The sequence below is a fragment of the Zootoca vivipara genome, chromosome 1, assembly GCF_963506605.1.
Source record: "Zootoca vivipara chromosome 1, rZooViv1.1, whole genome shotgun sequence".
NCBI classification, from domain to species: domain Eukaryota; kingdom Metazoa; phylum Chordata; class Lepidosauria; order Squamata; family Lacertidae; genus Zootoca; species Zootoca vivipara.
Window position 1 is genome coordinate 88,546,170 of NC_083276.1, and position 14,746 is coordinate 88,560,915.

Here is a 14,746-nt window from a genome sequence, read left to right on the forward strand (position 1 = left end):
GCATGTTAATGGGTTTATGTAACAAGGGGAAAGCTCTTGAAAGTTGTCACAAACATAATTAATCAGAAAAGGGAAGATGAGAAAAGGCTTTTAAAAAACTAATTCTCCTTTTAATGCTTTTAGCTCAGTCTCTTCAGATGAAAATAAAATCTACTTGAAGATAGCACATATCAACTGATCATAGAATCAGATGTCACCTCATTTTAACCTAGACTAAGGGTTGCAATCCTACACACACTAGCTGTGAGTCAGTCACTCTGAATGGGATGTGTTAGATTGCATCTAAAGGCTCAAATCTATATATACACACCTGGAGTAAGCCACATTGAACATAGTGGGACTCACTTCTGAGTAGATATACACACGTATAATCAGGGTGGGCATAGAGTAGACTGTGGTCCATTGATGAACCATTAACCAATTTCTGGCAGACCACATTTATGCAAATCTAATGCGCCATTGAATCTAATGCACACCTCAGTTTTCAAAACCTTGAAGCAAAAAAAGTATTTTCTGGCGCCATCAAATCTAATATGCACCCTAATTTTCACGATGTAATTTGGCCAAAAAAGGAATGCATTAGGCTACATTTGAGTAAATACGGCAGTTGTTGAGTTTATTGCAAATAATGCTGGTTGAGGTGGCAAAACACTTAATCTTCTCAAACTAGAGACCATTTCCAGGATACTTACATGGAGTTGGTCTGTTAAGCCTAAAATCCCCTCTTTATAGATTTAATAAAATTTGATAACTATTGGGATTCTATTTCTTTTAAGTGCCCACTATGAACTTTATTGAATTTAAGAGTGTGTCTACCATCGTTGCAAATCTCCACGCTAGGGTAAGGATGAGGATGAGGTACACAACTATTTGCAGATAAATCTAACCTGGTTTTCTGTGTTGGAATAGGTGCAAATTCATACAGGGATTATCTTCTCTCAAATCAAAGCATTGTTGCGGTTTTTCTATTACTACTCTTTGAGAGTTGAAAATGCCTGTTTTTTGTGTTTTTGTTTTGTTTTTGTTGTTGTTTCATTTGCTTAACATGAAATTTCACAGAAAACTATTAGACTCTTAAGTGAAACATCTGAATAATTTCATGAGAAATAATAGGAACTTTGGGAAGAAATTTCTAGTGGTGGGATGCTAGGTTACACGTGCCCATGCTGTTGGTGAAGCATTCCCCACTAATTTATAAGTAGCACAAAGTTAATGTACACAAAAAAAGGCCCCAGAGCAGGCCTTCAAAGCTTGTAGGCTACCATGCTAAACTGCAGAAGTAAAGCTGCAAAAGGAAAAGCCTTGTTTTGCTGTCTACCTGCCAAATTAGAGAAGTAGGCACTGGGGGCTATCAAGCCCTCAACAGGTCACAACACAAGGTTGGTGGGCTGCATTTGGCTTTATGAATCACTAGTTATGTAGGCATGCGTAAAATTCGCCCATCTAAAAATACAGGTTGAGAAATATTATTAGTTGCTGCCTTAACTTTAGCAAGCTTGTCACTATGCAAGATGTGTGTCTTCCGGTAAGGAAATTTCTTATGAGAAAGCACTATTGTGCAGAAGGACTAATATGATGAAATCCATTTTGTTATTTTCAGATGTCTCTCTAACATATACTGCCTTGGTTCTTGCTATGTATTGTTACAATCTGTCTAGTGCTCTTTTGCCACCCACAATCTTCCTCCTACTTGCCTGATGCCTCTCATTCATTTTGTCATTTTAGAATTTGATCTGTTTTCTAAGGAGAGAGAGAGAGAGAGAGAGAGAGAGAGAGAGAGAGAGAGAGAGAGAGAGAGAGAGAGTGAAGCAAATGAGGCCCTCAGCCTGAAAAATGTTTCTGCCCCTGGGATATGGTATAACAGATCAGGGAAACCATTGCAGAAGACAAAATCCTTTATTTCTGAAGTAGGAGAATATGGCTCAGGAAATATCACATGATACTGAACTATTATGATTTAACCACAAGAGACAACTGCTCTCTTAGCTGACAATAATGAACAGTTGCATTAGGTTTACATTTCAAAAGGAAGGAAGAAACAAGAACCAGAAGTAGGAAAATAGGAAGGGTTTATTATTGTTGTTATTGTTATTGTTTCTCCTTGGGGAACCTGATGCTGTCTTTATGCTTCGCATGAACTCTTTTTCTATACACTCCAGACATTTACTCCAGGCTTTCTTATTTTCCTTGCTTGATTGCATACCGATAGCTGAATGCAGCGCACACAGCTAACACACCTCGCCCAAGGCAGAGGGGTTCAATTACAGGGAATCAAAGACCTGTTTTCTGCGTGGACAGAGATGACCCAGCACAGTGAAGAGCTGCAGAAGCTGTGAAATGAATCCTTGAAGTGGACAGATGGGCTGGGGCACAACTTCAGCCCTGAAATGATCATCTGAGAAAAGAATCATCTTCAAACCAAAGGGGGGAGGGGAGGAAAAAGCTTTGGTAGGCAACACAATTGAATCCTTGCAAACTTGTCTGTTTTAAAGAGTAGGGAACAGAAGCAAGTTTACTGGCTGTTAGCGGCTTTAGTTCCTTAACTATTTGTCTCTTAACAGATTAATCTGATAGCTAATTAATGAGAATAAATAAGAGTTGCCTAAACTTGACTCTAAGAATATATAACAAATAGATCTGGATGAATGCCAAACACAAGGAATCACCAATTATGGCTATGCAACCACATCTGTAGCGGGGGGTTACGTTGCAAGGCACTGTGCATTTAAGTGAAATTGTGTATCTTTGAAACATCTTTGAAAAAGCCTGCAAACACGCCATTCCACCCCCTTCCCGGTTCTGCACCTTTTGGTGATGTTTTTGGGTCACTTACGAGTTTGGCACAATGTGAGCATGCACAGTTGTGCACATTTTGGGCACACTGAAAATAGTTGCTTTTAGGTCTCCCTTGTCCTTCCCCAGTAAGTAACAGTGCCCCTTCTGCTACAAAGCTAGCATTGCATTTCTGCCTCACCAGGAGAGCCACTTTTGGGTGTGGCATATTCCAATTGATGTCCTTGGAAGGAGAAATACCTTCCTGTCATCTATTACCTAAATTCAGCCTAAATATCTGGGAATATCTGGATGTATGGCAGCCCAAGTTGCAGTGTTGTTTTTGCTAATTTACCTTCAAAATAGCTCAGAAATATCTTCTTTTTTTGCGATTTTGGCAGAAAAGCTCAAGAAGTTTGGGCAAAACTAAAAAAAATTGACAACCCTACTATTACCTCATTACATCCTTGGCACCACCTAGTCCCTAGAGAAGAAGAAAAGTTTGGATTTGATATCCCGCTTTATCACTAACCGAAGGAGTCTCATAGCGGCTAACAATCTCCTTTCCCCTCCTCCCCCACAACAAACACTCTGTGAGGTGAGTGGGGCTGAGAGACTTCAGAGAAGTGTGACTAGCCCAAGGTCACCCAGCAGCTGCATGTGGAGGAGTGGAGATGCGAACCCAGTCCCCCAGATTACGAGTCTACCGCTCTTAACCACTACACCACACTGGCTCACTATATAGAGGTAGGTCTCTATATATAACACACTGAGGTGGTGGAGAAATTACATTGTAGTAACATTGTTAATCAAATGACTGTGGCATGCATACTTTTTATTGAAATTGTTGGGATTTTTAAAGGCAAGGCTAGAATGAGGTTCCACTGCAAATTTTAGAGAGGGAAAACTGATCCCATTGAATAAATAATACTGCTATTGCCCCAAGAATGTCACATAAATCATTTTTGCCTCTCTAAAACACTCGTTTCACTGTGCTTCTGCTGTTTGCAGAACAATTTCAAAATGAATCAAATGATCAAAGCCTTAAAGAAATCATATTTCCTAACAAGCTGGCAGGCTAACAAGCCAATTTTTACTGATTTTCTGAAATGAACACACGCTGAAGCAGGCAATGTATAACAGCAGCTAAGGAGATTTGAAATGATACAATCTAAGCAATAAGCAATGTAGTTTCTTAGGTTGGTGTGTCTAGAGCTGTTTAGGGCTTTACACACAAGGACTAAGATACTGAGTTGGGTCAGGTCACTTCTGGCAGCCAGTGCAATACTTCCATACCGTGTTTCTCATATTATAAGACACGTCTTATATTTATTTTTTCCTCAAAAAAACACACTATGGCTTATTTTCAAGGGATGTCTTATTTTTTTCCTCCTCCTCCTGCCGCGGCCGGCATTGCTGCTGCGCCTATCACTATGTCTTATTTTCGGGGTATGGCCTATATTCCTTGAATGCTTAAAAATCCTGCTATGGCTTATTTTATGGGTATGTCTTAAAATATGAGAAACAGGGTACTTATCAATTAGAATGACATGTGGTCGCTTCTTCGACCACTGAACTGCACTAAAGTCACTGTGCTTTTTGGTTGTGCCTAGCAGCTGGGAAATGGTAAAGTTAACGGAAATAATAAAGAGCAGATCACATCATTCATATTCTGAAGATTCTGGAGCATGCCAACCCACACATTGCTTCAGGAAATATGGACCCGGCAGCTTAGTTCCAGATTTCATAGCATACCACCCTCAAATCCCGCCCCCATCCCTAAGTGAATAGGCATTCTTATTTCAGAGTATTACATTAACATACTGCTCATCTTACTGATTTCCATGGGACACCAACTACACAATCAGGCAAAGAACTTCAGCCAAGGAATTTGATTCGAACAGAGCACATAGATTGATGAGAACTTCTTGAAGATATCAGAAATAACTGATGGCCAAAACATTGCAGGTAAATTGCAAATGTTAGTTCTAGGTGGTTAACATGCATGTTATATTCATGGGCATAAACAGATGTCAAAATGCAGTAGGCTAACACAGCACACCCAAAAGCTCCATTTATGGCAACTGTAGTATTATCTTATAGCATCGGCAGAGTGCAGAACATGCAGGGAGCCAATAAATGTATAGCTTGTAAAGAACCGGCTCTGTGCTGAAGTTCAGATTAACGCATGAAGCTCAGGGGGCTGGGTGAGCTAGCATGTTACCTGCTACAGTGCTCACATATAGATATGTCATCTGTAGAGCAAGAGTGCTTAGGGCACACTCCTTCAAAGCTCAGAACCATGTTTTAACAAATTACTTAAAAAAAAAAACCACCATTATATGGATGTCAATAGATTACTCTCCTTATCCCAACTCTTTTTGACCAACCTGTCATTAGAAATGGCAGAATTAAGGAAAGGATGGTGAAGAAGATGATGATAACATGCCGAAATGTTTGAACATACCAAGGTTGATGTGCAAAGAAAGCTTCCCTTTCTGCAGCTCCAGTGTAATATAATCTCCACGCTGCCCTTCTCCATGAAATAGGACCCCATCTCCCTGCATGCTCTTGAACTTCAGGGAAACAACATCTTTGAAGGTGCTCATCAGTTTTTGGTTGAACCTGTAAAGGAGGGAGCTCCTCCCATCAAAGTCGGCAATATCCGATTCTACAGGGGAAAGAAGGCAAATACACATTAAGCAGGAAGGAGCAATATTTATGCACAGGTGTCCAGAGCAAAGCCCTCCATTGGCAGCTTACAAAAGATAATTAAAAACTTTAAATCAATGTTTGAAATACAAATGAAATGAAAAAAAGACTCACAGCATATGTAGCAAAATGTAATTTGAAACAAAGTGATTTAAAAGAATTAGGCCATGTGCACTTATGTTGGGAGAGAGTTCCAAAGCTGAGGCCACTTCTGAAAAGTCTCTCTAGCTGAGGCTCCAATACTTTGGCCACCTCATGAGAAGAGAAGAATCCTTGGAAAAGACCCTGATGTTGGGAAAGATTGAGGGCACCAGGAGAAGGGGACAACAGAGGACGAGATGGTTGGACAGTGTTCTCGAAGCTACGAACATGAGTTTGACCAAACTGCGGGAGGCAGTGCAAGACAGGAGTGCCTGGCATGCTATGGTCCATGGGGTCACGAAGAGTCGGACACGACTAAACGACTAAACAACAACAACAACAAAAGCACCTGTCTCTCTAATGCATTTTGACTTATGGTTTCTATGGGTGTAGGTGGTTTGTCAAATACCCTGTTCCCAAACTATTTAGGAGGTCAACACCAGCACTTAAAATTGAACAGGCAGCTAATTCATCTGTTACAGTATTGGTGACAGTATTGGTGTTATATGCCTGGCCCCACAAGCATTCCAATGGCTGCAGTATGTGCTGATCTCAATTAGGGGCAGATTTCAAAACTTCCTGTCCCCACCACATCTGCATCACTGCAGCACATGATCTCTGGGGAGGAAGGTGGAGGGAAAGTGATTAGACCCGTATCAGGCCCAATGCCATCTTGTGATGGCAGGGAGACCATCTCAGGATCCCATGGACCCTGGCTCAGCCCAGCCCAGTCCTCCGCCACCTCCAATAACTTGCTAAAAGAGAGTGCTGCACCAAGGGAGTGACATTAGCAGTGGCAAGGGAGAGACCAGCTTCACGAATAAGAGCTGAGCAGGTGGACATCCCTACACAATCCACACACATCCCAAGCACAGCACAAAGGGGCACGGGGGTGCTCTGGCTAGGCCAACATTTAACACTTAATTTCACAATTTTCTTAATATTGTTCACACCAATTTCCAAAACAACTACTACTAGCATTTGTTTGTCACTTATCGCGGAAACATAGAATTGTATAGTTAGAAAGGACCCCAAGGGTCATGCAGTCTCTGCAATACAGGGATTTCAGCTAAAGTACACAAAAAAGCTAAAGCATGGTTCATACGAAACAGGTCTCAAAAGCAACTCAACAGAATAAAATACAGATAAAATATACAAAAAAAATTGCAATGTGAAGCCATGTACAATAACAAAATTCCAAAAATATTTTCCCAACAGCAAAAATAATGACAAGTTCTACTGCACCCCATAATGAGACGATCACCACAGTGTAGGCTAACGTAAATGCCTGAATAAGTAAAAATGTATTTTAGCCTAATTGCAAAGATGATGGCACCAGGCATGTTTTCCTTGGGTCAGTAATCCATAGAACTATTGTATGATGTACACATGTCTCTTCAAGTTGAAGCCAATGGCTTCAAGTTACAAGAAAGGAGTTTCCAACTAAACATTAGGAATAACTTTCTGACAGTAAGAGCTGATCGACAGTGGGCCGATTTCCCTTCCTTGGAGGTTTTTAAGCAGAGGTTGGATGGCCATCTGTCATGGATGCTTTAGCTGAGATTCCTGCATTGCAGGGGGTTGGACTACATGACACCAGGGTCATTCCAACTCAATGATTCTATTATTGTTCTAGGTATCCCTTTCCAAAAAAGGTCATTACCTAAGCCACATATATAATAATAATAATAATAATAATAATAATAATAATAATAATAATAATAATAATAATTTATTATTTATACCCCGCCCATCTGGCCAGGTTCCCCCAGCCACTCTGGGCGGCTTCCAACAAAACAGAAATTCTAAAATACAGAAATCCATCAAACATTAAAATACAGAAATCCATCACACATTAAAAGCTTCCCTAAACAGGATTAAGATATATAATGTATCTTAATCTGAGCCATATACCATTACGTTAACATTTGAGAACATTTCCTTTACACAAAGTGAGATGTTAGGGGTGCTGGGACATCTCCTAGCATAGCCTAATTAGAGTGTGAATCATGTTGAAAGATTCCAGTCAGACAAAAGGAAATACTACTTCACATACTGCATAGTTAACCTACAGAATCTGCTACCACAAAGCGTAGGGATGACCAATAAAATATAATTGGAAAAAGCCCTTACTGATGACCACTGACTTGGATGGCTTTAAAAGGGGATTGGACAAGGTGATGGAAGACAATGATATCAATGACTATGATGTCATACAATATTGTAGGAAGTATAAGAGAGAGAAAAAGGATGCTGAACTAGATGAGTTTTTGGTCTGATCCAGCAGGGCTCTTGTATGTTCATTACAGTCGTACCTTGGCTCTTGAACGCCTTGATACTCAAATGTTTTGGCTCTCAAATGCCAAAAACCCAGAAGTAAGTGTTCCGGTTTTCAAATGTTTTTCGGAAGCCCAATGTCCGACACGGCTTCCGATTGAGTGTAGGAAGCTCCTGTAGCCAATCGGAAGCCGCACCTTGGTTTTCAAATGGTTTCGAGAGTTGAATGGGCTCCCAGAATAGATTAAGTTCGAGAACCAAGGTTCCGCTGTAGTAAGGAATCTCTAAATTAAAATCTTGCCTGTCCACCAACTTAATACATAGCCTTAGGCAACATGCTACCTCTCGCTCCCAGTCTCAATCTGCAGTATGTGGACGTCTCCTGCCTTTCTCATGTATAGATCAAGAGCTCATGTTTGGCAAAGGTATTTGAATACTCTACAAAGCTAAAAGTCATTATCCTCACATGGGTGAATTGTTTATGCACAGTGCCTCACTGCACAAATTGGACAGGCCATGGTCTCCACCAACCTTATCTTCTGATGTTTGCAGTGGCATGTTAAAATGTGCAAAACTGTGTGAACGTCTGCACAAAAGCATTTATTTGCAATGATAGCTGCAGCCACATCAAGTCACTCGATGCCCCAGCCTTCTCCATTTAGCAGCTATATTCGACATCTGAATTCTCAGAATGCATAAAGATCCAAAACCTTGATCCTATTAACTGATTTGGTAGAACTGAGGCACAGCAGCCATCTAGAATGAAATCATTTCAATACTACATGGTCAAGCCTACAAATAGTTAGGGATTCAGTAGTCTTTGAAAATATTTGTGCATTCAAGTTCAGTGTCAAAACAGTATATTCTGCTGCCTGAAGCAGAGACCAAACGGTGATCATCCCTTGCCCAACTGATAGGGGCACTCTTTAAAAAACCTTGCTGCACCATTCAGATACAAATTCTGGCCTTTATTTATTCCCCACTTATGGTGGCACCTGAATCAGGGTGCATCCTCCTCCTGCATGGCAGGTCTTACCCAGCCTATGACTGTGTAAATACTGTACCTTTAAAACACACTTGAAGCATATTATTTCCCTCAATGAATTCTGGGTCAGTAGTTACAGTTCCCAGCAATGCTTAAACCACGGTGTCCCAGATTCCTTGAGAGAATGAGGGCTGTGAATGTGCTTTAAAGGTGCTCGCAACCTAAATCTGTATTACTTTGAAACAATACATCCACATTCACATCTTTTTTTCAGATTGCCTTCTTGCTCTTTTAAGATGCAATTATGATATTAACCAGTGCAATCTTTGTGCTTTTTGCATCACATTCAATCTTCTGGTGCTTATTCCCTATTTGTTTTCCGTTACACTCTGCTTACCCATCCCCTCACTCCAGCAAAAAGATAAAATAAAATCTATCACTTGGTGACTGGTTATTTCCAAGTGAGAGGGGAAATGGAAAATAATCCCCCTGATACTGACAAGGAATAAGTTGTGGTTTTTCTGCATCATACCAGTGAGAATTGCCATTTTTCATTTAAAGCAGAGAAAGGGTTTTAGTGAGCCGATTCTGATTCAAAATAAGGTGAATGCCACCAATCTGACTTACTGCAGGAGAAATTCAATTCAATTCACATTTAAAGGTGAGCTTACCTAAACTGCACCATGTGTACCAAAACACAACCACCCATTGAAATTTGTACTTCTGCAAATTTTGCAACACACTCAACCATAATGTGTGCATATAACTAGGGTAAAGCATGCATATGAATGCATATATTAGTGAAAATAACACACAAAGGTGCATTATATTAGGGGAAATTGCTTTGCAAAAATATGTGTATTAGGTAGAATTTCATGCTAAAATGCTGGTAAATTTTCATGACAACCTAAAAATAAAATCTACTGGTGTTGAAATGTGGACAATTGAACTTAAGAATGGAAAAGTGAGAAACTGAGGACTCATCCAGACTTCCTGTTGTGCTGCACTTTCCGGGCACATGCCCACACTTTAACACTCTTTAAAATAATAATAAAATTGTTGTTGTTGTTGTTGTTGTTGTTGTTGTTGTTGTTGTTGTTATCATTTAACATTTGTACCCTGCCCATCTGGATGGGCCTCCCCAACCATCCTGTGCGGCTCCCAACAGATTATTAAAAATATGATAAAACTTTGAACATTAGAAACTTCCCTAAACAGGGCTGCCTTCAGATGTCTTCTAAAAGTCAGATAGTTACTTATTTTCTTGACATCTGATGGGAGAGGATTCTACAGGGTGGCCGCCACTACCGACAAGGTCCTCTACCTGGTTCCCTGTAGCTTCACTTCTCGCAGTGAGGGAACCGCCAGAAGGCCATTGGAGCTGGACCTCAGTGTCCGGGTTGAACGGTGGGGCTCCAGGTGTTGTTGTTGTTGTTATTATTGTTGTTTGTCACAGTACTTTCTCTGGGAAAACCAATTTTTTACTGCTGAATTAGAGCAAATGACAATCCACAGATAATCCAATTGCTCTTTGCTCTGATTCAGTGGTAAAATATGGGGTTTCCCAGGGAAAGTGCCAGGACAAAACAAAAACAAAAAAACATTCAGACACTCAGCTTTAAATCCTGGACCTGTGCCTATAAACATGGCACAAAAGGCAGTCTGGATGAGCCATGAGAGAAAGCCTAAGGCTTGCTGATCAGAAGGTCGGCGGTTTGAATCCCTGCGACAGGGTGAGCTCCCATTGCTCGATCCCTGCTCCTGCCAACCTAGCAGTTCCAAAGCACGTCAAAGTGCAAGTAGATAAATAGATACCACTCTGGCGGGAAGGCGTTTCTGTGTGCTGCTCTAGTTCACCAGAAGCGGCTTAGTCATGCTGGCCACAAGACCCGGAAGCACCGCAACCCCAGAGTCGTCCGCAACTGGACCTAATGCAGGGGTACCTTTACCTTTACCTTTACTAAGGGTAGTGGGAATTGAATGCAGAAATGTGATGTCTGCCCAATGACAAGGCAGAGAAGAGCTTCCTATGAACCAAAGTTGGAGTGGAGTTAACTCTACTACAAGTTTTAATGGGTTGTTGTTACCTGGCAACGGCATATTGTGTATGTTCTCATCCTTCTGTATACATGGATTCAGTAGAGCAGCATTGTCATGTGGTGGGGGAGTACATTATGTCAGACTTCTGCTCCACTGTTGACATGAAATCTGTGGGGGAATGAAGAACCCTAAGCAAAACTAACAGATGACACCTACAAAGCTAGCACTCATGACATTCAGAAGTCATCAGTGACAGTTTGCATGACAACAAATCACTGGCTTCTACTTAAACATAATAAGAACTTCTTACATGTCAAAACCCATACACTTCATGCAGTTTGCAGATGAAGCCAAGCTCAAAAAGATGACTTTCTGAGAAGAAAAATTGGCATCAACTCCCATTAAGGGAGTCGAAATCAGAAATTTATTGTGGCAGAGGGGGGAGGACCACTGGAACACTTAGGCAAAGTATACAGAAGTAGCAACAAGTGTGACCTGCAAGATATATGTTTGTGTGTCAGAATATACACACCTCCTAGCAGGAGTGTTCCTGTTCATGTTGACAGCCAGCCAACTGTGCCTTCCTCACAGATATTATAAGCACATTCTCGTCCCCTTCCCTAATTTTTATTTTCCAACTCGAGCTCAACATTTTGTGGCCATTGAGGATGCTCAGACCTCGCTGGGGATTTGGGAGTGGAGAGTGGGGAGTTACCATCAGGCTTTTCAGACCTAGCATTAGCAGCCAACATGATGGGATGCTCACAGGTCTCAGGAGTTCCACTGCAATTTAGGAATGAGTTTGATACTAATGATGGTCTGTGATATTTTGTCAATCCCTCCCCACAAAGTAGCTGTACCTTATGAACAACAGGTCGTGCTCCAGGATCCCTGCAATGTCACAGAGGATACTCAGATTTCTGGCATCCCTAAAGGTATTTCCATAGGTTTCTTGTTCAGCCAGGCTGATCCTGATAGTTACTTTATCCATTTTCTCTTACTCTGCTATGAAGACTTCAGCTATCAGTGCTTTCAGTTCATGAACATTTCTCTCCAGTACATTAATTTTATCTTATGGCATGAAAGACACAATCAGTGCAGGAAAAGAAGAGGTAGGATGAGGGAGGTTTGCACAATCATTTTCTCTAAAAGCATAATAGGTGAAGTCAGACTTCCTAACTTCTGAAAGCAGAGTTTCCTGCAGTCATTGAATTGTAATGTTCTTCCCCTCCCCTTCTCTCTCTCTCTCCCCCTTACATACACTTCTTCCTAGCCAGTTAGCAGAATTTATGCTGGATTGTGCTGATGCTTTTAGACTATTTTTGTAAGTTGTAGAATACAATCAGCATTTGAAGTGTGGCCATCAATCTCTTCCCATTTTAAAAAAAAAATGCTACCACTGGTCAGCAGAATTTGCCAGTGATAAAGCTAACAAGACCTTTCTGAAATGTAATGATAACCTGTTTTCCCTCCAGGCATCCCAAACAATCAGCTTGCCATTTGTCTCCACTTGTCCTCTGATATAACTCTGGTTGTTTGTCTTGTCATCATGATCAGATTGCTGTTTGGGATTAGGGAGTAAATGGTTTCTGCATTTGTTCTGTATATAGTCTTGTCGACCAGGATTTTCCCCCCACTTTCCTTTTTACTTTAACACAGAAAACAAAATGATATGTTATCCTGGAAAATCTATAGCCCTGTTCAGGAAATTCAAGATTGTATGGAGCAATAAATATAGTCCATTACTACTACTACTACTACTACTACTACTTCTACTTCTACTACTACTACTACTACTGCATTATTTGTTGTTGTTTAGTCATTTAGTCATGCCCAACTCTTTGTGACCCCATGGACCAGAGCATGCCAGGTACTCCTGTCATCCACTGCCTCCCGCAGTGGGGGGGGGGGAGAAGAACACATAAATCTATCAACTGTATGTATTTACCCTTACTGGAAGATTGGTGTTTGAACCAATTAACCAAAAGCTCCACTGAAAAAAGTAAGTGTTGAAGAAGCATTTGAAGGAAATAAGGGGAACAATTGTACAGAGGGCTTGTGAGAAACAATTTCACGCATAAGGGCAGAGTTTGTTTCATGAGACCCTAGGGGAACTGATAGAGTTGGATGGATGAAAGTAATGGGCAAATAATGTTGGGGATGTGGTTTAAGTGCAGAGAGTAAAGGGGGGCAAGACCACAGAGAGTTTGACAGAGGGAGCCTACGTACATTTTTAAGAAAGATGTCATGTGGTCAGAACAATGGGAGAGGTCCACAAGTTTTGCACGGAACTGTTGAAAAGAGGTAAGTGAGCAGATCAAGGTGAGATAATGGGAGACTAGGAAGGAAAAATGGCAGAAGGCTAATAGGACATTGGTGGTAGTTTTTGCTGAGAGAACAGAGAGCTACATTTTTGTAATAGAAGTAATGTGATTCGGTAATGGTCATAATACGGAAGCAAAAGAGAGAAAGGATACAAGCAAGGCTTCGTGCCTGATTAATGAAGTGGGTGGTGATGTTGCCAATGGTTGAAGAGAGTGAATAAGAAAATGAAAGCTTGGAAGGAAAGATTATAAATTTGGTGTTGGTCATATTGATCTTGAAATTCTGATGACACATCCATGCAGAAATGTCAGAGCAATACTTGTGGTTTTGATCACTGTTCACCTTGATCAATACATTTCAATACATTTCAGATTGGTTGTCTACTGCATAAGTATATAGGGCTTTTAAAGCAACATGACATGACATGATGGGGAGAGGGTGCATCTAATGAAACACATGCTTTGATTTTACCCTTGGTGTTCTAATGAGACACTTAACTCAAAGCCTGTTCTCCTGGCTTTGCTCCTAAACAAACGGTAACTGCTTGGCAGTCACCCAACTGTTCTTCTAATTAATTCACAATCAGGTTCCCTTTTATTCCCTTGTCCAGCTCATCACTTTTCATTTTCTGTTAATGCACTTGAGATTTAAAGAAAGGAAAAAGCCAGCAGACTCTGAAATATCTCTAGTGGGAGAGACCACACGGTTCCTGCAGTCCGTACTAGGGTTATGTCCAGTTTTGTCACAATTGCCATCTAGATATAGAAAAGGTTTTGGCCATGTTATAGAGCAGGGGTGAGGAATATCTTCCAACTACCCCTATCCACCACCACCCTGTGGCCTATTTTGATAGGTGAACAAAGCTGTCAGCCACCTGAAAGCACAATGGTGCCCGAAGTATTTCCACACACCCCCCCTATGTAGATGCTGCTTGAGGGGAACAAGTTTTGTATTGTTGGCTTGTAAGCACCAATCCCAGTCTGCTTTCTCTTAGCACTGATCAGCTGATGGGTGCTGAGATCAAGCCCACTTTAGGTAGTGAGTGGCTGCACTATGCAGTTCACCATCAGGAACTCATTTGCAGAGATGATTCCAGAGACTTGTTGTTGGTGTCAATCAGCTGACTGGTGTTGACAGCAAGTCCTGCTTGCCAGGAAGGAATCAGGAGTGTGCTAAGACTCTGATTGTTCCCTGACAGTCATGTCTATACTTGCCCCAAACCTGACATTATGTATGACACCAGGGCCATCTTAAGCGGGTCGAGCGCCCTGGCGCCGTGGTGCACGGATCGCTGCGGCGCCCCCACCCTGTTTCTTCCCATGACTGGTGGGCGGGCGCAGCGCACAGCATGGTTTCCATGCAGCACCCTCCTGCCGACCAGGCGCCCTGCGCCACCCAGCCTACCCCTAGAGCCGGCCCTGTATGACACCTGTCTAGACCCTGAGGAGCAGTTGCAGTAACAGGAGACAATTGCCCTCTGCTGTTTTATATACC

General features: G+C 41.5%; 1 protein-coding gene across 1 annotated transcript in view; it reads right to left on the reverse strand.

Moving 5' to 3' along the window:
- The window catches only part of CNTNAP5 (contactin associated protein family member 5), a 302,130-nt gene that overhangs the window by 163,617 nt on the left and 123,767 nt on the right, over positions 1 to 14,746 (reverse strand). The window contains exon 5 of the mRNA XM_035128546.2: positions 5,240 to 5,443. Within this exon, the coding sequence (XP_034984437.2) occupies positions 5,240 to 5,443 (204 nt within the window). The remainder of the gene's footprint in view (positions 1 to 5,239; positions 5,444 to 14,746) is intronic.